At 37.1% G+C, this 26440-nt stretch overlaps 1 protein-coding gene across 2 annotated transcripts; it reads left to right on the top strand.

Moving 5' to 3' along the window:
- The first annotated feature begins 758 nt into the window (after positions 1-758).
- On the top strand, positions 759-26348 carry LOC310922611 (transmembrane 9 superfamily member 2-like). Of its 2 annotated transcripts, XM_083883284.1 has the most exons (17): positions 759-962; positions 1319-1386; positions 2709-2802; positions 4273-4400; positions 4625-4754; positions 5664-5791; positions 6962-7073; positions 8535-8614; positions 9523-9631; positions 12556-12688; positions 13798-13917; positions 14354-14411; positions 16690-16849; positions 17524-17675; positions 17782-17893; positions 18308-18479; positions 25717-26348. In XM_083883284.1, exons 1-17 carry the CDS (start codon positions 846-848, stop codon positions 25782-25784), a joined length of 1941 nt encoding a protein of 646 aa, XP_083739410.1. In that variant the 5' UTR covers positions 759-845; the 3' UTR covers positions 25785-26348. The 2 variants fall into 2 exon arrangements, with proteins under 2 accessions (XP_083739410.1, XP_083739411.1); XM_083883285.1 differs by lacking the exon at positions 2709-2802 and having other exon boundaries at positions 930-962.
- Positions 26349-26440: the final 92 nt, after the last annotated feature.

Genomic DNA, 26440 nt, shown 5'->3' with positions numbered 1-26440 from the left:
ATTTTAGTAACATTTTGTTAACACATACTGTACATGTAGTTAGGCGGAATTAGCATGAACATGACATTTGAAACAGCATTTGAATATCAATGCTGTAATTGTATTGATGCGTTGAGAGACTACCTAGAACAGAGGCTAGACAGTGTTAAAGGAATAAAGTAGGTATTTATTAAAAAGGCCTTCAAAGGGTACTTAGACATTGGAATGGGCTGCCCAGGGAGGTGGTGGAGTCACTGTCCGTGGGAGTGTTTAAGGAAAGACAGGAGGTAGTACCCAGTGCCGTGGTCTGGGTGACACGGTGGTGCCCGGACCTGTGTAAAACTCGATGATTTCACAGGTATTAACCTGAAAAGAGATTCTAGTATCAAAGAACCCTAGGATGGTTTGGGTTGGAAGGGACCTTCAAGATCACCTGATTTCAGCACCCCCACCCCGCCCGCCATGGGCAGGGACACCTTCCCCTTAGACCAGGATGCTCCAACCCCCGTTCAGTCTGGCCTTGAGTACTTCCAGTGACAGGGTATCCACAGCTTCTCTGTGAAACCTGCGCCCGGGCCCCACACAGTGCCAGGGAAGACTTTCTCCCCCTTATCCCATCTAGCTCCGCCCTCTGGCAGTGGGAATGCTCCCTTGTCCGGCAGTCTCCTGTTCCCCAGAGTGCCCTTCCCCAAGATGGCCCTCCCGGCTCCTCCGCGCTCACTGCGCAGCCGCTGTGACCCCGACCCAGCCGTGACGCGCCCGCCCCCGCCTCCGCCTGTGCTGGGGCTGCCTCCGCAAGGCGCTTGCCGGAGGCGCTCGGGGCTGCCGTTACGCCTCATGGTGCCTTTGCCCGTCCAGGCTGCAAGATGAGGCTGCTGGCTGCCGCACTCTTGCTGGTGGCACCTCTCGGCGCTGCCTTCTACCTGCCCGGGTTGGCGCCTGTCAGCTTCTGTGAGGAGGGCGAGGAGACCGAGACCTGCAAGGTGAGAAGCCCGCACAGGCGGGCCCGACGCGAGCCGTCCCTTCGCTCTGCTCGGGACTCTTGTGGCCAGGGGGTCTCCGGGGTATTCCCAATCCCGGTGCTCGCGGGTGTTCTCCCGCGGGCAGCAGCCTTTGCTCCAGGAAGACAGACACCCACAGCTGGTATTCCCTTTTCCCGCTGAACTTTCCAACCAGCTCTTAGCTCCTTCCTGATGTGGCCGGAGCCTGTCAGCAGTCAAGGGTAACTCCGCCTTGGGGTAGCAGCGTTTGCTGGTTAGCCACGCATTTCGTACCAGCCACGCGCTTGATTCTGAAAGTCCTTATTTTCATACTTTTTCCTCTTCCTTTCCTGTTTCAGTCACTAATTGAGCTCTTCGTGAACAGGCTGGACTCTGTTGAATCAGTTCTGCCATACGAATATGATGCGTAAGTACATCCCAACAGGTTTCCAGGAGTGTTTGGAAAGGTGCTTTTCTGTTACCGTAAAGGTGTCAGTATTTTGGCTGTAGGGATGGAAGAATGAATCCAGTGCTTAGTGGCAGGAATGAAGAACGAGAGGGTGAGACGGATGAAGGCCACACCTGTGCCACCTGATCTCTATTACTGTTTTAAAAAAGGCTGCGGGGTTTCTTATGGGTGCATTCTTTTGAGCTGAGTACAAGATGTAGTATTGACTGTTTGACATGTTTGGAAGTTCTTTCTGTTAGGCAAATCTAGGACATCAAATGCTTTGGTGTTCTTTTTTTTTCCTGGTAATTGAAAGAAACTTGGAGACCAGTCACTGTTAACTTTCCATTTTTTGCCAAAGTTCTGTAGCTAATTCTTGGTTTGTTGGTTTTGGTTTTGTTTAATTTTGATTCTTTTATGTGAAAACATCCATCTGCTTTTGCAGATATTTGTAGGCCTACAAAGTGATGATGAACAATATGATTTGCAGTTTTGCTGTTGGGCACAGAAAAGAAAATGTGCAGGTATTTTAGTTCTTTCCTTGGGCAGTGCAGCAGTAGAAGCAAGACCAGCTAAAAACTTTAACTATCTCTATATCCGTTAAATGTTATGGAAGCCAGTGAGTTTAGGACCAATGATTGAGGAAAAGTACTTATGTACCAGAGATAAGTATGGTTTTTTTTCTGTTTTTATCTTGGGGGTTTTTAACATAACCTGTGCTACCTGTGTTCAATGAAAAGCCAGAATGGTTACATTGTCCTGTATTCAGCAGTTTCCGGCTGTATGTAGTTGAAAAGAATTAGTGAATAGTGTGATACTGTAATACTAAAAGTATTTTCATTCTTTGAAATGTGTTTCATGTCAAATGCTATTTGTAAATATTCCTTTAAGAAAGGGTTACAGTTTTTCAGAAACTTCTTGCAAGAGCAATGAAAAGTCTGTAGCACAGCCCCTATTTTGCCACAAAATTAAACATTATACTTTTTGTTTAAATTGCCATTTGAGAAGGGTGGGTGGACTAAGCATCATGCATTTTGTTAAAGATATGCTGGAATATGTAATGAAATTGACATTAAATTGTTGAAATTGTTAAATTTTCAACAATTGTTCAAATTAATGTTAAAATATATGCCAGCTTTCTTTGCAAAGGCTCTCAGATTTTTTTCTACCAGTGGCTGAACTGTAAAATAAATAATGAAAATTACTATATTAAGGATATAATTTAAGAGTTTGTTTTAGGCTGGTATTTACAGTTATATGTCAATTAAAAATAAAAGGGAACCTTTGCTACTTTTTTCCAGTTTTGACTTCTGTCAAGATAAGGAAGAGAAAAGACCATCAGAAAATCTTGGACAAGTACTGTTTGGGGAGAGAATAGCATCGTCTCCATATAAGGTTATTTTATCCCTTGAAGTTGATCCAGTTTAAATTTGATAGCCATTGTTCTGATGGCTGTAATCCATAGGCATAGCTGAAGATTTGATGACTGGGTGATTATTTTTGTTTATTTTTTTTAGTATAAGCACTGTGGCATTTATGTAATAAAACTTCTCCCAGCCCAAAGGCATCTTAGGTTGCTTAATTACAGTTAGGAAATTGAGCCAGTGATCATCCTTCTTGCCTGTTGCTCTGTGGTAGAGAAGTCCTGAAACTGTATCTTAGGTAGTTATTTAATAAATGGATGTAAGGAGTGTTAGGTGATCTGAAATAATTTGTTTATTAAATGTAATATTGGAGACTATAAAGTGATAGTTCAGGAACTTGGTTGTAGTATTGGGCAACTTCCAGAGCGGGAAGGGGAAATTAGGTTATGGCTCACTTGCAGCTTTTCTCTGCTTGTACATGCTTATCATCTGTTGTATGAAATCAGATTTTTCAGTGTTGATGCATATCACTTGGAACCTTCTGTAAAATAATTGTATGGAAATATTTTGCAGGTTGGGTATGTGGTATTTTTCTGTATCATGCCCTGCATTAGCAATGACCAAATATAGCATATCTAAAAAGTTGTGCCATCAACTTGGGACAGTTATTAGCAGTGGAGGAGTTGTGGCCAAACAGTGGCTATTGATGTTTGAGAACTGTATGGTGTTCAAATGCAGTTTCCAGACTTGGATTTGCCCATGAAGCTGGGGATCTGATCACATCTTTTCATTAGTCGGTTAAGCAGGTGATGTCCCTTTCCTTATATGAACTGCTCTTAGAAATCTCCTTGATTCTCTGAGCTAATGTAATTTTAAGTCTTACAACTAGTGGTCACAAGAAGCTTTTAAGTATGCAGCATGATGGATCATTTGGACCGGATACATATTGAATAGATTAAGTATTATAACAATTGTTTGAAATGGCTGTGCACTACAGTAATTAGAAAATGCTGTTCCTGCTTAGTATTTGGGTCTTGATAATAGAATTTTGAGTCGTGTTTTAAGCTCACTAACAGGTAAATATTAACTGGGTTATAAGTTGGAGATGCAAATGTAAGCGTGTTTGTGTTAGATGATGTTTGTGCTTGAAGCTTAGATGTTGTGCAACGTGTGCTTTTGGTAGCCTTACCTAACTTGTTCGTCATGGGGAAAACCAGCTAAAGCTAACATGAAACATTCAAGAAGGGCGTAGTGAAAGTCTGTTTTAGCAGATGATGAAATTATAAAAATAAACCAGACTGGTAAAAGAAAAAACAATAACTTTTCTACTAATTTTCAACTTTCAGTCCTCTGGGTTTATCCTTTAGAAACTTACAGTAAGGAGGTTAAGTAGCTAAAAAAACCTCCCTACTTAATCTGAAAAAAACCCACAAGTGCTAGAAGATCTTTGAAGCAAAATTGAAGTGACTTTTTTGTGTGTGCTTTTTTTTTTTTTTAACAGTTCACTTTTAAAAAGCAAGAAACTTGCAAGAAGGTATGTACAAGATCATATGATCCAGGAAACAGTGCTGATAAAACCAAACTGGCTTTTTTGAAGAAAGGAATGCAATTAAATTATCAGCATCACTGGTAAGCCTAGACATGTGCTTGAGGTTGGCTTTATTTTTTGCTTTTGGACGTTTGTTATCTATATTTTAAGTGGTTGCTTTCTTCCTTGTGTGTGATAGTTGTATCTCTATTGTGCATCTTGTAGGCACTAAAGGAAAGTGTGTGCACTACATGAATGTAAAATGTCACTGTGAAGAGAGGTGCATCTCTTTCTGAGGATGTGTTCTTTGATGATTTCTGTCTAGGATTATCGATAACATGCCTGTAACCTGGTGTTATGATGTGGAAGATGGACAAAAATACTGTAATCCAGGATTTCCAATAGGATGTTTTGTTACTCCAGATGGTAGAGTTAAAGATGCTTGTGTTATAAATGTAAGTGGTGGAACTTTTTTTGTTAGTATAGGGTGGTTTCATTTGTGGTTTTACTTTTAAGCTTTCTTTTCCTGAAAAAGAACAGATATGTTTGTAAACATGCTTAGTGTTCAGACTGTGGGCACTGACAGAGCTGAGTGCTGCTAGTGTGCGCAGTGTCTCATTTACACAGTTGTCCAAATAAAATGTTAATACAGGTCTTTGACCAATGTATGTTTTATAAAGCTATAAAATAATGGCGTGGGTGTTTAAAAGCTTTAGAAAATTGAGGTTTAGTTCACAAATTTCATACGTATCCATGCTAGTAATTATTAATGTACAAGATGTTCTTTTTTCAGTATCAGATAGAAGCTGTCTAGTGAAGTCCTAGAAATGAGCTCTGTGTTCTAGTTGCAAAAGTTATGTCTAGCACAGTTTACAAGTTAAATGTGTCAGGGTTTTCCCAGATGGCTGAAGAGTAACAAACATAGCTCTGACAGGGAAAATTATGTTGACAGTTGGAAATGTGTCAGTCATCTTGGGAGTTCCATTGCGAACTAGTACAATTACAGATAATAGTGATACTGAGAGACAACACTCCTCTTGGTGAGGAGAGAGCTTTCCTTGACTCTGCTCTACCACTGCTTTTGTGCAGTCAATTCATTTGTATGCAGCAAGTCTGATGCTTCTTTGAAGTGTTGCATTTATCATGCATGTTCAGTTTACTCTGTCTGCAATCACCTTCCAACTCAGTTACTCCTCAGGCTCCCCAGACTCTTGAAAGTGATCTTTTATACACTTACGTTAATGTTGAAGTGTTTCCCTTTGTTGCTCCTTCATATATATACACCAATCACATTTTAAAGTTCTTGACTTCTTGCGCCCTCTCCTGTTGGAGGAGTTGCTCAGTCTCCTAATCATGTTTTGTAGTCAGGGTTTAACAAGAAGAACACTTTCTACGTCTTCAACCACGTTGACATAACAATCATGTACCACAGTGGGAAGGATGAAAACTGGCCTGGTGCAAGACTGGTGATGGCAAGACTGAGACCACAGAGGTAATTGTGCATTAGAGCAGCAGGAGTCCTAACAGCAGTTCCAGAGAGAGCAGCTGCTTAGAGATGTTGTTGGTGTTAATAAATTCAGAGGAATTTGTTATTCTGACTTCTGGTAAAGCTTTTGGTATGCTGGTTTATGTCTCATACTATTTTACAAGTTCTACAGCTGTAAATGCTATTTAACTTTGCTTTTAAAGTATTCCCCAAAGTCTCTTGTGATGGAAACACTGCTTATGCAGACTTTTAGAACATGACCCAAACAACAGAGCCTTTTTCATGTTTTGGTTGATTTGTGTCTGGGTGTGCATGTTTTCAGATACACATGAGGAACATCCTTTCACTGAGTAACAGTTTCCCATATTGGATCTGTTACCTGTCTCCCAAATGTACTTTGGATGAATGTACAGGTGTAATTTTTCCTGTGTAAGTTTGGATACAGAGGTATAGATGAAATACCATGTTAACATTGGTATTCAGACCTGCAGATGACAAAAACTAATTTCCTAAGAAGACTAACTGATTTTCTCAAACAGTAACTTTTTAGGTTTTGTGTTGACCAGAGTGGAGGTGCAACAACTCAGAGGTCAGAAGACTGAAGCAACTACTTTGGCCTCTAGTCAATCTGTTCATACACAGTTCATATTTATCTGTATTTGAAAAGTGCACTCCAGTTATAAAATTTCAAAGTAGGTCTTTTTTTAATAGCTAAACTTTTCTCTCTTTTCTATAGAAGTTAAGTAAATTAATAAATTGCACTACTATAGTTTCTGAAGTCATACAGACATGTGGTACAACATGACTTGATTGTAGTTGAGTTTTCTCTTGCAAAGATACAGTATGCTTTTAGTGAATTATACTTGCCATGCAAGTTCATTCCTTCCATGGGTGCCAGGAAGATCCTACCATCTTATTAATTTTTTCATTACTGGTTTATCAGTACCATCCTGAATGGCTAAAAAAATGTTAATTTGCCTTTTCCCTGGCACTGCAGATACAAGAGGGCAGTCAGGTTGCACATAACCTTAATGTTGTAATTTTCTGACCAGGTGCTTTGCTTCAACCTTGAAGCTCTCCTGACGGGGAGTATTTGTGATTGGAGCACAATGCTAAATTTTTTAAAAGAAAATGAAAGTTTTAAAAAATATTATTTAACTTTTTTTTCTCTATTAGCTACAAGCATACAGATGAGAACAACTTGAGCTGTGAAGGTCCACCTATGGAGATTCCTGGAGAATTCACGAATAAACTGAATTTGGTTTACAGTTACTCTGTGACATTTGAAGTAAGCATTAAATCTGTTACATGAATATGTAATTCCCCAGAAGAATGAAATCAAAATGATTGGATAACTTGCTAATAGCTGTAACTGGATTACAGCACTGTAAATTCCATAAGGATGGTTTTGAGAAATATTTTTCTGAAAATCTTAAATAAGTTTTTTGTTCTTGTAATTTAAGTGACGCTATGAAAATATAAATTAAGACCTTTTTGTCCCCTGTATTCTATTACTAATAGAAAATTAGTAGATTGAATAACTGGAAGAATTGTCTTCCTTGAGGTAAACTCTGCTTTCCGATTTCAGTCAGAGTACTGAGAGTTTTATGTTGAAGAGCAGTTTATCTTTATATTTGGGGACATTTCTTTGTTAAATGTTGACTGTAAAGCTTTATCTTGTGAGGTTGCAGGGTTTGTCTCATTTTGTGTGTTTTTTATTTTGTTCACTGGTTTTTATATTGAGTAGGTGATAATTAATTTTTTTAAATTAATACTCTAATGTTTACTGATACCCTAATACTTTATTCAGCCTGTAATGACTTAGGAGGAAATTGCTTTCTGGTAAATAGATCTTTACCCCAGCATGGAAAGTGAGCCTCCTGTGGGTATGACAATAATTTGATTCAAGGTATTTCAAATCTTGGTACCTCTGTTCCAGTCTGTCCTGAAGGCGTGGTTGTTTTTCTGATGTAAGACACCAATCTTAGAAGGTTTGTCTTGAGACCACCAGCTTGTTTTGTACAGATAGTGAAGCAGCTGTGATATGGCAGTAGCTTTCATTCTGCCAAATTGAATTTGATTTGAACCAGTGACCTTGAGGTGCAAGGCTTGGTAGCCTGTTACTTTTCCTTTGAGACATTAAATCCTCTTTTGACTTTGACTTTCCTACATGAATGAGCCTTCTTTCATTAACATTTCTGTTTAAATCTTGAGGTAAATTGTGATTCAGAACTTCAGTGTCAACTTTGTCTGGTTACTCACGCAATGGGTGAGATGTTTGGGTACCTACACTCTTTCTCCTTTGTCATGGGGCAGGTAAAGCTCACATCCAGTGGGTCTGGATACTTCCAGCAGATGGCACTTCAAAACTGCTTATTCTCTCTGTCATCCATGAGCCTTGCTTTGAAATAATACTTCATGTGTTTTAGTTTTTATTAGTAGCTTCAAAATAACTTCAGAAGGGGAGTTTTTGTCAGTGAGAAGTGTTTTTAGATAGGAAAACATCTATTTCAGTAAGCGTGATTACATAAAGAAGATGTGGATAGAACATTTCAATGAAAAGATACTCTTTTAGAGTCTCTAGAGATGATTTCATGCAAGAGAGATCTTACGTCCAGAGTTGATATCAAGCTTAGAAATGATTGCTGACTGGAAGGTTTGGGGAAGGGACATGGTATGCTTATCCCCTTTTGAAGACTGCAACAAACTTGTACTTGCTTCTGCTAATTACCATTTCATTTCCTTATAGGAGAAGAATAGTATTAAGTGGGCTTCCAGGTGGGACTACATTTTGGAGTCCATGCCACATACAAACATCCAATGGTTTAGGTAAGATTTGCTATTTATTTAGTGAGTAACCTAATTTATTCAGTGAGTAACCTTGCAGGGAACACAAAGATTTCTTCGTTGTACTTCTAGGGAGATAGAACAAAGTCTATAGGTTTTCAGTTAAGAAAACTTTCGTTTATGACGTAAGTTTTCATCTCCTGGGAGCAATTGTATTTACTGCATTTTGTGAAAGGAATGCATCATCAGTATCCAAAAGGAAAGCAGCTTCCATTGTTTTACTTTATCGTCTCCATTCTGGAGAAGTTTTGAGACATTGCAGCTCTGTAGCATTCTTATTGTTACTGTCAGGCTTTGACTGCCAAGTGAGAGGTACATATGTATAATGCATGTTTTGTACTTAGCAGCGGCTTACAGTAAAAAGGTCTTTCTTTATGAGTAAAAGATTATGCGAAAAGCTCTTGCTTATTTTATTTCCCTCCATAGCATGGGAATGATACTAAGTAAGTATATAATTTCTGTTGAAGTTTTTATGTTTTGCAATGTCAATCTTGAAAAGGCTAATCCAAATAAATTGTTCTCTACAAAATACTAAATGGCACAATATCAGTTTCATTGGGTGATAGATACGAAACCTACTTTACAGTCTGCTTTAAGAACTGTAGCTGTTTCACCACGGAAATTACTTCTGAGCTATATAAGGAGAATAAAGAAATGCAATATGTAATGTCATCAGAATTAGCAAGGTGTCATGAAATACTGTTTCTGTCTCTTAAGAAGTCACAGACACCTAAGTTTTCCACCTTTATCTTCTCTGGATGAGAAAATACTGAAAGGTTGGAATATCTAAGGCTTTTCTTCAGATCTGAGCTGTACGTGTAGTATGAACTGGTACATGTCCTGAAACCTGAAAAATTGGATTCAAAGTTTGACTTTTTCTTTATTCACAGTATAATGAATTCCCTTGTGATTGTTCTCTTCTTATCTGGCATGGTGGCTATGATCATTCTGAGGACTCTTCATAAAGATATTGCAAGATACAACCAGATTGACTCTTCTGTGAGTAAAATTTACAGCTTTTACATCAGCACATTTTTCTGTCCATGGTGATGTCTGCCTCTTAATTTTGAGTACAGTCTAGAGAGATGTATAACTATGATGAATTTTATACATGCTAATATTTCTGGGGGTTAAAAATTATTGGAGATAATCTGATTGGCATAGGCCGATACAAATTGATGTTACCTGTGGCTGGAAACTGAACAACTAAACTTCGTTTAGTTAGGAGATCATAATATTGCAGTTCACGTGCAACACAACTTTTGACCTCTAGCTGTGTTAGCACTACTTGGTGTGTCTGTAAATGATATTTTATTTTATTTGTAAATACAACTCCTGTTGTAATCACTGTGTTAAACTGTATTTAATTTAAATTACTGAGATGACTGAAGCCTGTTGCCAACCGACTGAACCTATTGTGAATTCTTTTGAGATATATACTCCTTAAAATGGGGAAGTGGCAGGTTCCTAGAGTGGAAGAGAATATAACTGATTGTGAGTTGAAAAGACTTGACCAGTAGACTGAGAGTAATTTTTACTCAGCCTTTTTCTCATTGGTGAAAGTGTTATCTGCAACTTAAAGATCAGAAGTAAGGTCAGATGCAACAAAGGTTTGAATTTTCACTCTTGTTGCTGTCCATCTGGTTAAAGAAACACTTCAAAATGCACAAAAATGTTTCCTATCAAAATTAAAACATCTGAAAATACTTGTGTTCTTCTTTGTGGTTTTAATATTGAATATCTTTTGTTAATATAAATCCAGACAGTGATTTAAAGTGGAATGATTTTTCTCACGTCCTTTAACTGGTAGTTTTTGTGAAGCTTCTGTTTGATCTACCAATTAATGTTCAATACTTTATACTGTGTTGTCTTTATTAGTTGATGATTCCTAATGTGACAAGGAGCAAGACTTGCAGAAGCTTGATTAGTTTTTATGAGTAACAGCAGGGATAGGTGTGACTTTCAGAAAGCTACAGTTTTTTATTTTCTTGCAAGGTATGAGGGACTTGAAGATCTGTTGCAGTTCAAGGAGTTTATTTAAAAAGGTGCGAAATAATTGTGCAAAAGAGGACCTGGGCTGAAGAAGATGCAGGGAAGGAAATTAGTATCTCACTTTTAGGGGATGCCAGTGATTGTACTTCAAAAGAGGTTGATGCACCTGCCGGTGACTGTGGTCTTAGAATGTGCATTTAATGTTTCAACTGATGCTAGCTGGCTTTTAGTGTGATGTGGATTTAGTGAGATATTCATTAATGAAGTGTTTAGAAAACATTAGATTATCTTTAGGGTCTTAGGACTAAGAGACAATTGCCGAATTGAAGAGAACTCAAGTCAGTATGTTTTCACCAGTGAGAGGTAAAGCTCTTTATTTTTTCTTCTTTTTTCTTTGTTTTTTTGTCCTTTTTTTTTAAATCTCTTTGATAATGACTACTTGAATGTAGGGGACTTTAATCTTTGTTAGAATGTTTTGAGAACTAAGCTAAATTAATGGTAAGATGAGGATTACCGCACCTTTGAAAAGTTTAGAGTAATTTTGCTGTAATATTTTTTGAAACTCTAAAATATAGTTTACTACTTGGTTTAGTTGTACAGTTGCTACCATTATGTTGTATGTTAAAGGTTAGCAATATGAAATACTGCTGAATTTTTGGAAACATCTTCTGCGTTCTGTTAGGACGTAAATCACTAAGCATTTGTTCTTGCTTAGTGATCACCATTTTGGAAACAGAGATTTGCTTCAGGTGGTAACCTTCGTAACTCTTTCATTCCTTACAATTACCTGGTAAAAGCCTTTCTTCTGTCTTACCTCAACAATTTTCTCGTCATTATCACAATTAGTTCAAGTTCAGACTTACAGGAAGTTTTGTATTTATGCTTCTTTGACCAAACAAATCTTTCTTTGCTGGAAGAGCATTGATGTGTTGGAATTATACCTGGATATCTGGTATTGTTTTCTATCAGGTGTAGGGTGTGGTTTTGTATTTTAATCGCAGTTATCTTGTGTTTAATAGTTTTCAATTTTTGTATTCATTTATCAGCCTTGTGAGAATAATTTCTAGCAAGCCAAGGTATCAGTATGGGGAAAGCAAAGAAAATCTGACAGAAAAGAAAATGACGTTATCTATTGCAATTAAAGGTGCTCTATGTCATTCACCACTGTGGTCTACTTTCTTTTTTACCCTGTTTTTTGGCAAGCTTTAATTCTAAGGGTAGGCAGTCCTTCAAACTGAACTCAATATTCCTACACTGAATGGAATCTGTGGCTTTTAAGAGGAGTAGAGGGTCTTCTTGTGGGGGTAGTTATCTGTGGTTCTGTGCATTAGTTTTTTTTTGTTTGGTTGTTTTTTTGTGAGGGGAGGTACCTAATTTAAATGTCTTTATTGAAAAGTTTTGTTCTTCAGCAGTGGTTCCTTAGAGCCATTGACTGAGGTTTCCCCCTCCTCATTCCATGCTTCCATCCATTCACCTCTGGCAGAGTGTTTGTACTTGTCCCTCATGATTCCAGGGAGCAAACTTCCTTCTGGACTACAGAGAGAGACAGTTTCATTCTTTTCCACTGGTCATTGAGACCAGTGGGCTTTGAAATAGAAACAGAAAAAGATAAATGCATGAACTAGATTGATGTTAAAGCTAAGCTGAGTGCTTTGTTTTAGTTTAGTTTAGAATGATATTCTATGGTTTGAGTAATTAACATTTGCTTTTTCTTGCTTTAGGAGATGAGAATTTCCTTGAAAAATCTTGCCTTTTTCACTGAACCATTAGGGGGTTATAAAATCAATGAGTGATGAATCAGATGCAATTAGTCTGGCTTTGGATCTTAACTGGGAGCTAATCAAACTTTAAATATGTATTTTGCATCTTGTTTGTGTTAATTCACTACTGCATTATGTATTGCTGCTAAAGACATTGTTGATTTTATACAGGAAGATGCCCAAGAGGAATTTGGCTGGAAGCTGGTTCATGGAGATGTGTTCAGACCTCCAAGGAAGGGAATGTTACTGTCTGTCTTTTTGGGCCAAGGAACCCAAATTTTCATTATGACGTTTATTACTTTATGTAAGTAACGTTATTAAGGCAATGTGTATGTAATAGTAAGAAAGTAATAAGTAATAAGAAAGATGCAATATTATTAAACAAATGATAGAAGCCTTCTTTTGGAAATTAAGTCCTTCCTTTAGTAATATAAAATATTAATGTAATTTCATAACAGTAATTAGATAGCTTCAGTAATGCTGTTGTAAGCATTGTCATTGAAAAATTGTAATACTTGGGCTAATGCAGATTCTTAATGAATTCAGAAATCAAACTTCCTTCTTACAAGTTTTTTTTAAAAAACACAGTTTTGCATGGTGTAATTATCCAAGGGTCCAGTAATGGAAGTTCAAAGATGTAATTAAGGCTTTAATGTTCTGGGAACCCATTCTGTCCAATACGTTTGACTTGAGCCTGCAGCCATACAGGAATATGAGCAAGAGTGCACGCCACTGAAATAGTACTGACACAATGTTGAGGTAATGAGAGCCTACCATAAATAGCTATATATATATATATATATATGCATGTGGTTATGTAACCTGTCACAAGATGGTAGTTTTTTATTAGTTATCGGTAAAGTTTATGAGCATTCCTTTTCTTACTGTACAGTAGAATTGGAAAGTACACAGATACTTAGTACAAAAGAAGAATCTTTCAAATTCTGTTCTCCAGGTTTAATTCCGATCTTGGTCTTTCATGGGGGAGCTGCTTTTTTCTATTTGTTGTATGATACTGTAAGATTACTAGAATTTTCTTGATGAGTTTGTCTTTCAGTGACGATCACAACTCTGTATCTTGCTTAGCAGTGATAGTTTCCTGTGCAATCAGTGTAGTAGTATAGAAAGAAGTTGATGGCAAGAGAAAATGCTTTTGATGGATGGTGGCGTTATATTTTTCAGACTTTTGGCTATGAAAAACCTTCTACTTAAGAGATGAGGTAGAAATAATGCTTTTGAATGAAACAGTGCCATTTAAGTGTATGTTCTATGGGATGGGGTTGTACAAGAACTTATGCACTCAACCTTTATTTAAATATGTGGTAGTAAAAGGGAAAAACATTCACAGTAATCTGTGTTATAAGGGTATTTTGACATGTGTCCACAAATAACTGAATCTTTTTGTCTCTTTAGTCCTAGCTTGCCTTGGTTTCCTTTCTCCTGCCAACCGTGGTGCTTTGATGACCTGTGCAGTTGTGTTGTGGGTCTTACTGGGAACTCCAGCTGGTTATGTGTCTGCTAGAATGTACAAGAGTAAGTACATGCATTTATTTAATGTGACACATGCTAACTCAGAATTGCTGGGCTGTGTCACAGTTAGAACCACGAAAAGAACCACACTCACCCGTTGGGTAGAAGCAGGGAAAAGAGGACAGTTTATTATGATTTGAGGTTTATATAGTATTTGGGATTTGGTCAAGGACTGGTCAATGAGAGGAACACCTCTCTGACCCCAGTGGTCAATACAGAAGTCCATCACCGAGAGGAATGAAAACTATATAGATTGTTTTGAGAGACTCCAAAGGAAAATACGTAAACAATCATCAGAAGGCTTAGTATTATGGCAATAGGGCTGAATCTGAACCTCCAGCTGGAGCTGGTGTCTCAGCATATCTGCTTCTTGCTGCCATTCTGCAAAACAGTTAGAAAAAGTCTTGACCCTGAAATTGTTTTTACTTTTTCTCCTCAGCGTTCAGAGGTGAGAAGTGGAAGACCAATGTCTTGCTTACAGCTCTGCTCTGCCCTGGGTTAGTATTTTTTCCCCTCATGGTTTCCTTTATTCTTAAGTATAGACGAAACTGAGGTGGAAAGGAGTTGGGGAAAAGCCAATTGTTATGATACTTATCTGTGTGATTTTATTGTACTCCCAAGCTGCTTTTCCCTTTGTGTATTGCCTATCTGTGAATATAAAGAAAAGTGAATTCTAGGAAACTAGAATCTGGTAGTCTAGAACAGAGCTAGGTTCTTGGCTTCTTGTTTTGTTGTCAGCTGTAGAGGTAGGAGGAATGGGGCAACTCTCTTGCAAGGTTGTGTCACAGCCTTTGGGAATCACTGCACCAGAACATTTGGCACAGTGCTGGGTTAATTCCAGTTTGGTACTACAGTACTCAGGATGTTCCAGGTAATTCTGGTTATAACCTTACATAAATGTAGGTGGTGTCCAGTTTGGGATATGGCTGTAGTGTGTATCATACTATACTGTGTGTCCAATACTGTTCTGCTTCGGAAGCGCAATAGCACTTCAACCTTTTGTTTTCTCATAGCTCTTAGGACCTTTTATGAGAGTTAGTGGGGACAGGGAGCAGAAACTACTTTCTTCTGCAAGCCTTTAATGTTTCTTAGTTGCAACTTTAAGTACATGAAGTTGTCCCTTGGCAAATATCCTTGGCAAAAGTGGAAGAAAAGATTATAAATTTCTTAAAGTATTTCTTCCCCCAAAAAACCTCAGAATGAATAAAACATGACTTGGCTTCAAGTAAAGCAGAATTTCATCAAATGAAAGGTAATGTATTTGATAACAACCAAGTGTAGTATTTCTATGAAAAGTCTTACTTCTAAACAGAATGTGTACTTCAGTCTCCCTGCTGCCATTTAGATATTATCAGGAGAGAGAAGAAAATATGTATCGATGGAAAGAATACCATGCTGATCAGTTAAACTCCCAAATAAATTGAGTTTCACAGAGGAAGTAAATAACTGGGGCTGATAGAATATGAACGGATAACCTGATTACACTGTGATAGTTTAGCAAATTTGCATATCATAAACAGCCCAAGGCCTTTTTAATCTCAATAGACTGATGGGAGTTCATATTTGCAGTATTTTTTTAACTGTGGAGGAGGTGAGTGAGGTCTGTGCTAGGAGCCTGGGTAGATGATAAAGATTAGAAAGGCTTCTAAAATGAATTTGATTTTTATATTTTGTTCAACAAGATGCTTACACCAGGGGTCGCTTGGGTGTGCTTATTGGACAAGTCTGTTCCCCCAAACAGTTTTGGCAAGTGTCAGGCCTCTTCTAGGAAAAAAAGGAGCCTGTCTATTGCTCTAATCCTTCCTCCTTGCTTTTTAAATTAAAATACAGTGAAAGGATGCATGTTCGCTTCAGGGCAGCTTGAATTCTGTATCAGGAACACTTTTAACAAAACCAGACAGTGGTGCACTTTGCAGGACCCATTCTGAGGCTGAATTTTTTTTGGTGTATCTTTGAATACAGGAATAATTGCAATTAACACAAGCTTTTTTACATGGGGTTCTTTTGCAGAATGAATGTTCCGCTTTGTTTTCAGAATGGGATGTTTGAAATCTTCATCTCATTGATTCAGCAACACCATCTCTGAGTTGTTTTCTAATTTTTGTCCAGGATGTTCAGAAAATGAGGCAGATATGTTTAATGGGGGAGAGGGAAAAGCAGTCTGGAGGCAAATCATAACTCATGCAGTCTTTATTTAAATTCTCCAGAAGCACAGGCTACTTAATATGTGTAACTTCATGCTTATACAAATATTTCTGTTGTAGAGCAGAGCCATCTTTAATCCCCCCTTTCCCTTTGTGACACAAACTGCTGCAGCACATTAGTTCTGTTGTGAGAGTCCCTGGGTCATCCTCAATAGGAGATTTTTCTATCACTGTATTCAGAAGTAATTTACTATTTATAAAGGACATAAATAAAGGAAATATTTATGATTTTAATAGGAAACAAGATTCAGATAAGGAGTTTTTTAATTTATTCTATATTTTTCCATTCTTTGTATTGATTTTTTTCAGTGGGATATTTCTGTTACGTTTTGGTGTTATGTATGGAATCTTTATTTAAATAATGGCTGTACCATAACTGCCTACATTACAAGACTAGGTGATGCAGGCATTTTTACTTGAACTGCACCAGTGGTGAAAGGAGCTAGGACTGTTGGGAAATTGGAAATTTGAAAGAAGCTACATTTATTTTAAACGATTTACGTTTTGTAATGCTAAGTGATACTTTTTCTTTCTTGAATATTTTAATATATTTTCTGATTTTATTTTTCAGGATTGTCTTTGCTGATTTCTTCATTATGAATCTCATTCTGTGGGTGAAAGGCTCCTCAGCTGCCATCCCTTTTGGCACTTTGGTTGCTATTCTTGCTATGTGGTTTGGAATTTCAGTCCCACTAACCTTTGTTGGTGCCTATTTTGGCTTCAAAGAGAGGGTAAGACCCTTTGAATACAAATTTGAAATACACTGTCCTCTGTAACTGAGCCGTTGAATCTCTAAGCAAGAGTTCTAGACAGGATCTGGTTGGATTGAAACATCTGTGATCCCATGATTGTAAAACAATATTTTACTGACTTGATATTGAAACAGAGTGTATATTTGTAGTGTTACACCAAACGTTTTTTTTTTTCTGTCCATTCACTAGAATCAGATGTTAATAATGTCCTTGGAGGTCTTACTTGCTTCTTGTGCTTCAGCAATACCTTGGTAGTATTGCTGAGTTTTGAAGTAGTGCTTAAGAGAGGCTTCAATTTTGTACTTCACTTGTTTGAAGTAATGCCAGACAGCTAAGAAAAAGGCGATGTTATTGGATTTTTTAAGATTTTATTTTAGGACTGAATTTAAGATTTTAATTAAGGACTGAACAGATTTATTTCTTTCGTATTCTGCCTTGCTTACTGGCCCATAGTTGGAATGTCTAAAGCATGTGTGCTTTTTCCTAATGCTGGGCATGAAGTTTGTAGGTTTTTTTGTTTGATAATTTGTGATAGCTTATGAATGAAAATATATAGTTATGTTTATCAAATCTTTATATGCTAATACTAGAAAAACATAATCTTATTTATGATGTAATAATTAATATTTTATTTCTATTGCTCTTTTCTGCAGCCTATTGAACATCCAGTGCGTACAAACCAGATTCCTCGCCAGATCCCAGAGCAGTCATTTTTCACAAAGCCATTGCCTGGTATCATCATGGGTGGTATCTTACCCTTTGGCTGTATTTTTATTCAGCTTTTTTTCATTCTGAATAGCATTTGGTGAGTATCACTTTTTTCCCCTCTAGTTGTACAGGTTTGATAATACACACAGTGAGTTTGAACATCCCAAAGCAAATAATATGTTTTTATTTGTTTTTAATTTTAGGTCTCATCAGATGTATTACATGTTTGGATTCCTGTTCCTAGTTTTTATAATTCTTCTAATTACATGTTCAGAAGCTACAGTGTTGCTCTGCTACTTCCATCTGTGTGCTGAGGTAAAAGTTACAGTTGTGATGTAGATATGTCTTGTGGCTGGAAGATGTTAGACATAGAGTTGAGGTAATCACATACACTGTGAAGTGCTGGACACTGTGAACTGATTGCATTTTTAGTCTTGGCATGCCTGTCTTAGCCACTCTTCTGAAATGTGCCTTTTGCTTCAAAATCCACTGCTGGCAACAGATAAGCAAAAACAAACAGCTTTGATTTTAGAGTAATTTCATCTTCCTAGTACAAGCAATACAGCTGACCTTGAAGAGAGAAAATGTCTACGTGTCATGTTGAAATTTTTCTGAGTTAAATTTTACAGAATTAAATGTTTCATAAGACAATGTTATTTTTTCACCATCTTATCTATATTCCATTTCCTACATGGTGATTCTTAGTGAGTGGTTTATTGTTTCTTTCAGGACTATCACTGGTGGTGGAGGTCGTTCTTGACTAGCAGCTTTACAGCAGTTTATCTCTTTATCTATGCAGTCCATTACTTCTTCTCCAAACTCCAGATAACAGGAACTGCAAGCACCATTTTATACTTTGGTTACACAATGATCATGGTCTTGATTTTTTTTCTTTTCACGGGTAAGTACAATGTTCAAACTAAAATTAATATAGAGGGCTCTGATTTTGAAATGAAAACATCAGGTGAAATTTAGATTACATGAAATATTAAATACAATTTAATACTCTTTAGGCAGTGTAATTTATATGGTTTGTGACACCACACAAGGCAATAAGGTATTTTTTACATTTTCTTCCTAAGTTGAAATTACATCTCTTTATGGTAGAAGGAATTTTCCTTTATTGAATATTATATTAGCAGTGAGTTCAAAATATTATATTTTCAAAGGCCTGTTCTTTTTCACTTTGATATTGAGTATTAACTTGATTCTGGATTTCGTAATTGGTTCTAGAAGTTCTGTAGTTAAACAATAATTTCACTCTGTGTATGGAGGATAAAAGATATTTTCAGCTTTCACTATCAGCCAGTGAAGGAGGCTGGTGCTGGGGAAGAAGTGAATGTTTGCAAGATAGAGTTTTAGTACTGTTAGTTGTCTTACCTGCTCATTAAACCACTTCATAATGATGGAAATGTACCTTGACTGGAGAAACAGATTTGAAATACGGCTCTCCAGTGTAAGTTGTCCAGCTTTTTTGATGTAACTCATGCAGGCCAAGTGTCTTCTACAGGATTATTTTATTGTTCATTATCACTTGACTGAAACAATAAATTTGAGGTTGAATTTGATGAGAAATCTATGCCAAGTTTACCATGTGTTACTGAAATAAGCTCTTTGAAGGGTACTGGCCTTGAAAGATAGCCATGAGTGTTTTATCTTGATGTTCATCATACTGCTGCTGTTGTATATGTAGACTTAACACATGAAGTCATATCTCGTAGGTGTCACTGCTTGGCTTCATGAAATACTGCAATGACAGAACTAGAGAAAATGCTTGTTCATATATGATGGGCTGTTAATAAAAACGGCTGTGATAGTCACTCCAAAAATTTGTAATAGAGGATTTTTCTCTGCATGGCGTGGTAGCTTATATTGCTACTTTTTAACTTCTTCTGCCTGTTTGTTGAAAGCTGCTGTGATTACTTTGTGTTCACTGTGTGAAATGCATCTTTTAGTTAAGTGCAGTTAAATGCAGTTGAAAAAGAGTGGCTGAAATAGGTAATGAAAGTAAGTCTTAGCCTCAGACTTCAGTTTTGTCAGTGTAGCAGTTAGAAGGACCTCTTTCATCCTTGTTTTTTCTACTACTGGTTGACACAAAGCAAAAAAAATCACTGTTCATAAACACCTGAAGAAAATTCCTGCAGGTGTTTGAACAAAGCAGTTATGCTGTAGAAATGATATTAGATAACAGTAACTGTCACTTATTGCTGGTTTTTAATATTTAGAAATGTGTCTCTTCTAAGGACAATGAAAATTCTAAAAAGAAGTAGGGGAAAAAAAACAAGGAGGATTTAATTTTTTCCTGTTTTGTAATTATTAGAAGGCAAACATGGAAGTCTGCATATTGCCAGTTAAACCTCTGCTTAAATCATGGTGAAACAGACAAGCTCCAAATGTCTTCTATAATATCTATCTATTTATGTTTAAAAAAACCCAAAAATGATAGTCTAAAATGTTTTAATGACTTTTATACTGAAGCAATACGTTAGTATGTGTCTGGGTGTTAGCATAGGTTAGTTGCTATCCTGCCAATTTCATTGTCACTTACAATGTGCAAATTGGTGAAATTAAAAATGTCCCTTTCATATATAAAATGAAAATTGAAATTGTTGTGGCAGCTGCTGAAATGGTGTTAAAAGCTTCAGATCTGCTGATCCCAGAGTTCTTGATATGAGGGCCAGTGAGGCCCCTGAAGTACAGTAATAAACTGTGCTGCTGTAATTTTTGCAGCATCGTCCTTCTTATTTGGGAAAAATCCACAGTGGTGCTCCCTATCTTGCATCTGTAGCTCATGAGGAAAGCCACTACGAGGTCTTCCATTTTATTTTACATTTAATAGAACAGCTAGTCACTAGAAACCTACTGGGTACAATATATACACAGAGTGCATAATAAATTCTTGCTAATGCAAAATGCTGTGATAACTTTCTTTTCCATATTTAGTTACATGATAGATTTTTGGGCCTGATGTGTAAGCTGTTCTGGACAAATGGCACAAACAGGAGACACCTAATAACTTTGCTTCGTTTTGTAAAATATTCCTTAGCAGCCATTGTTTTAGAAAATAAGGGTTCAGTCCGTCACAGATTCTGGAGGCAAAGGGATTTGCTAATGTAATTTTGCACACTGTTTGCATTAATAGTGTACCAAAAATGGGACCTTGATCTGTTCCACTTAAGTTAGCACTAGGTATTTTGGTTTTCTCTATTCTTGCCTACTAGGTCTCAGCGACTCTGACAGAAATATAAAGGGCAGTGTTAATACCTCCTCCATGGCAGCGCATTGCATTACCCGGGGCATTACCAAAGGGATCATAATGAATAAGTAAATAGGAACTGAATGCTTGTATGGCAACACTGACAGTAACATAATCTGACCAGTGAAATCTGATGGTGTGCACACCCAAACCAGATAATTTGATTTTAATGTACAAAGTGCAGCTAATCTTTCAAGAACTAACAAGTGTGGTTGGAGGGGGATAGCTACATGATTGCATGCATTTTATTCCTGGAGGCAAAAAAATGCTGAACATAGTCAAAGCATGTTTCTTTACTATGACCTCTATTTTTGAACATCATTTTCACTTGTGAGTTAATGCCATTTTCAAAATTGAGTTTTGATCTTCTGGGTAGATTGTGTTTAGAATCTGAGATCCTGAAGCACCCACCACTGTGCAGTGATTGAAATCAGTATGATACAGAGAGCTTTTAAGGTACATGAGAAGAATCAGCCAAGTGCAGAGTGCTTTTCTATTTGCTTTCTTACAATCTGCTTGTGCTCTGAATTCTTTTTTCTTCATTAAACAAAGAAAGCTAGAAGAGGTGAGTAGAGCAGAAGAGTCTGCTTAATGTATTTTGACATTATTCTGTGCAATAATCCTTGTTTCTAATTTTGAGTTTAACCTGGTTTACTAATAACTGTCCTTTACTCAGTTCAGTGCTGGCTTTGTGTATAACTTCTTGTTTCTGTGTGTCAGAAAGTGGTAGTATATATATTGCAGACTCGACTATTCAGCAGAATATAAAGCTGAGGACAAGATCAAAAAACAATGGAAGTGTCAGTGTCTCCCCACTAAGTAAAAAGGGATTTTTGGACATATCTTGCTTCTTGGCTAAAGAAGTGTCTTGAGTCATCTTCATATCTGGGTTTGTGAGTTTTAAATGGCTCCTGCAAAAGATCTTTTACCTGTATTTCCCTAGAATTATCAATGACATGCAGTGAGCTGCTGTGCACTGGGATGGCATCACTTTCCTAGACTAGTAAGGATTATTTTAAAAGGTAGAATCTTAAAATATGCAGGTCATCTCCTCAGGGGAAAATAAAGATATATCCCACAACAATGATTTCTTCAATACAGACCATTCACGTGCTTTTTCATTCATTTTAGGTTGTTGAGTGGTTAAGATAGGGTAAGGTAAGCACTAGCCAAGAAACTAATTTGTTATATTGGATTAAACCAAACAAAAAGATTATACAGGGTCATTGGAAGAATTTGTGTAAGGCTAGTTGCTGGATCATTTGATGGAGATGTGCATGTGAAAGATATAAAAACCTTAGAATGTAAAGTAGTTTAGACCAATCAGAAAATAAATGTAATGGTCTCAACTCTTTCAACTAGTGGGGTATTTTATTTATTTGTTTGAGGTTTTAGGTTATTTCCCATGGGCTTTTGTTTTTTTATTGCTTTGTTTGGGTCTTTCGTTGTGGTGGGTTTTGGTGGTGGTTTTGTTTTGTTTAAGTACTTAGTGCTACAATTTTTTAAACAGCTTTACCAAAAACACCTTTGAGTATTTATTGTGTCATGTTGTGTTCATTGATATCTGTCAGAGAAGCCTGAGCTGCAGCGGTGTGCTTCTTGTTGATAGTGCTTCAAAACTTGGGTTTCAGTTTGAATGTGTTTTGAAGGAGACGCATAAAAGCAACATCCTGGTGTGGTCTTATTTAAACCTTACCTAAATACTTCTCCTGTTCCAATGAGAGGCTCATTTTAATAAGGGATGATTTTAATTTTGGTGCAAGATGAGCTTAGAAAAATGCTCAAGATTGAAGTGCTACCTATGCTCTTCAAGAAAATACATTCCAAGCCATGCAATGTGAGATGGCAAGGTTGGATTTTAACTAATGCCACTAATAATAGCAATTTTACTGCATAGCGGTACAGGTGTAGGAAACAGAGGGTTACAGTTATCTGTTTTAAGATTGGCTTTAGTCAAAGTAGTTAAAAGGAGAATCTGAGAACCTGTATACTTGCCAGCACCAGCCTAAAGATCCAGTAGTGCTCAAATCTGGAGCAAGTGAAAAATCTGCAAAATGGGCTAAAACACAGAAAATGTGGAAGACATTCTGGCTAGAATTTTCAAACAAGCCATGCTAGTCCAGAGCTATTTTTCCTCCCCAATTGCTACTCATTTGCAGATCCCTTTGACTGGCATATTTATTACTATGTAGGAAATTGGCAGCTTTTTTACTGCTTTACCTTTTGTGGGCTTTATAGTGTTCATGGAATCACAAGCACCCCAAGGGCTGAGGTAGAAAACAAACTGAATTTTAGTGGAACCAGGCACTCTGCTGTGGTTCATGTTCTTAAAAATAAAGGCAAAAACTGCACTTTTTTTTACACTAACACACGCAATCATATAAGCAACTGTTCAGGGGAACTTTATAAATAATATTCTCTTACTTTACATTAATTTCTGTCCATTAATACTAGTTGCAGTGTCAACACAACTCTGCTGACCTGAGCCTTTAGAAGCTTCTAGTCTGTTTGGCCAATGTTATTAGAGAAAAAAAAAAAATGGGGGGGCACTAAAACCAGTTTTCAACCTAGTTTGTGCTAGCACCTTTAAACCATTCTGATCTTAGAGCATCACGTGGCTGTTTAGGAGAGGTACCTTTGATAGATAGCAGGGTCTTTAGTTTAATATTCTGTTTTTGATGTTTCTGGTCCTTAGAGCTATCTACATACAGAGTTAGTAGGATATATTTGCTCACGGGAGGGAAAAGAAAATTGCAGTGCTGGTAAGCCCCAATTGTTGATGTAGAGGTAGCAGCAGAAGGAATCTATGCTCACCAGAGAAGGTTCTGAGGTTCTGAGTACCTAAGGGTGTGTCTTGGTGATGTTACCTTTCTCTCCTGAGTTCATGATTTAAATCTTGTATGTTACGGGCTTTACCACTTTAAAAGTGTCTTACTCTGCTTCCAGTACATAGGCAAAATTTTTGATAAAATTTGAAAAATGAGCAGGGTGTACTTGGTCCATGATTTGCTAAACAGACTTTTTTTTAGGAGGGGGAGATGAAAATCAATGCTACTGAAACCTGTGAAAATCTGTTTATAGATAAAGTGCTTGTTCACAGTATGAAGTCTTCAAGTTCTGGTATGACTGAGGCAATGTTTAATAGAAAACTGATGTATTATAAAGATTCAGACTAGGAAAGATTGGGGGAAAATACATGGATATAGAATGTGTTCCCATATTAAGTTGTGGGGTGCTCAGAAAACTATGCTAGCTGTCATTCTTAGGATACTTTTACATTTCTGTTATGATAGTACACTCTTGTTCTAAAACAGCAGATAAGTTTTTAAGGCATCTAATCTGTTAAACATTTGAAAGGAACTGCTTTCAAAGCCATAAAAGGCTCGGAGTGGGCTATTTTATAAAAACAACCAGGAAGCAGAATCTGAGAACTATTATTAGGACAAAACCATGAGAGTAAGGCTTAGAGTAACAATGCTGGTATTGGAGTATTTGACACAGCAGGAAGGATTGAGATATGACCACAAACTTAGTGATGTCAAGCCTACAAAGGAATTACATCCCTTGTGTGGTTGGTGTCTGATCTCCTATCAACAGCTATAAATCTGCTGTCTCCTGCTGTGTCAGAGAATAACAACTGCAAATTTGGAAGGAAAGGGTAATCTGTGGCATAAAATTATAGTCGGTCAAAAAGCCTTTAATTGAAAATATACATGGTAGCATGAGGAATGTAAAAATTGGCATACAGATAATAAGCATCCCAAGGTGGGTTGCTTGCTTGGGAAATGTGTAGATGTGGTATGAAAGACAGAAATGTAACTCGTGTAAAAAAACCCCAAATGTCTAATATAGAATCTTCTAGTTATTGAGTTAGTCACAATAGTGAAAGATATTGGACCTGATATTAACGTGGGCTGTAAAGACAGAAAAGGATAATATAAAACTGGAGGAGCTGGGTGCATGATCTTGTGAGTGCCTGCAGTGAAACTGGGAAGGGCTATCTCAGGGCTGGCATGTAGCTGTATCTTTGAGAGAGAATTCAGTGCAATTGAGATCTTCTCTTTTTTATCTGTTAAGTGTTAACATCTCTGTGGCAGTTTACAATCAGGTAAAAGTGTGAGGAGCAGTGCATTACTTCCTTTAGAGGCTGAAGACTAAATTAATTGACTAGGACTTTGTCTCCTTGTATATGAAGCTGTTCAAGTAATTTAAAAGTAAATGCGATGGACACTGTTTTTGCAGTTGTCCAACACTAGTGACTGTTGGTGAAAACCACGAATTTGTTCATCAGTTTAAAAATAGGAAATTGGTATATACTAATCTCCTCACTCAGTGTTCTGGTTTGTCACTGCTGCTTTCACTTCCTACTTGCTTCCAGCTGCTGTAGCACTCAGAGCATTCCTTTGCCAAAAGGAAGTAACAGGATACATGGAAAAAGAAATTTCTAATCTCAAGTATAAATAGAGCACGTGAACATAAAACTAGGACAGGTGAATTTTTCCAAGGACTAGTATGTGTCATAATTCATAGGTAGCAGTGAAGTATCGTAGACATAAAAAAACCCCAACAGGTAGCGGCTGACTGGGCGTGTTTATAAAAGTCAGTTTGTGAACTGGTGCTTGTGTCCCTGCTCATAGTGGTGGTAACACAGTCATCGTGGCTTAAATGTATGTGAAGTGGCCTGGTCCCTAAAAGTCATCTTTGATTTAAATCAATAACCTAGCCTAGGGATGAATGCATTTTTAAATTTAAGAAGTGCTGTTTTTCTGGGTAGTTAGCTGGATTACAATGTTACATTCTGTCCTGCTGGGAAGTACTTGTTAGATTTCTCTTTCAGGGCAAACAGGAAGATAAACTAATCATTTTTCCTTTGTTGTTTCAGGGACTATTGGATTTTTTGCTTGCTTCTGGTTTGTAAGTAAGATTTACAGTGTTGTGAAGGTGGACTGAAAAGCTTCTAAGTGTTTTTTGAACATATCTCCCTTGCTGTTTGATAATTTTTACCATGTATTGAGAAACATCCTGTGTAATTATTCTAATTTGTAAAAGTGGAAGACCAGACCACAACATAAAATACAGATTTTTATTGAAGAAAATGGCACTGTTTCCATTTTGATATAAACAAAAATGTTTACATCAGTTTACTCATGAACATGTTAATTATAGTAATTCAAAAATTATATCCAAAATTTGATTTAGGGCAAATAAGAATTCTAGTTTATTTGAAAAGTTGAGTGCATTATGTGGTCCTCCAGCTGAATTTCCTTGTGACTAGGGTTTGGGTTTTTTTGTTACCTCTTTTGGTTCCCATTTATATACCATGGAAGCCTGGGACTGTCAAGTAAATCTATGAAAAATGTGAATTTTTTTAACTTAACTATGATTGTATATATTATCCTGCACCTTCTTTACAACTAGGTTATCTTCTTACAAAAGTACATGCCTTTAGTGTAATGTAGACTTTATTAAAAATATCGACACTGGTTTTTGTTCAAATAAAACTGCACAACTCCAGCTGATGTGTTTCCTTTTTTGTTAATTAGATCTTCACTACTTGGATGCAGGTCATATTAGTTTGACCACTTGATTGTCTTTGAGTTTTATAC

The sequence above is a fragment of the Zosterops lateralis genome (assembly GCF_965231275.1).
Source record: "Zosterops lateralis genome assembly, chromosome: Z".
In the NCBI taxonomy this organism is placed as follows: Eukaryota; Metazoa; Chordata; class Aves; order Passeriformes; family Zosteropidae; genus Zosterops; species Zosterops lateralis.
The sequence above is the reverse complement of the archived record's forward strand: the minus strand, read 5'-3'. Positions and strand labels throughout refer to the sequence as shown.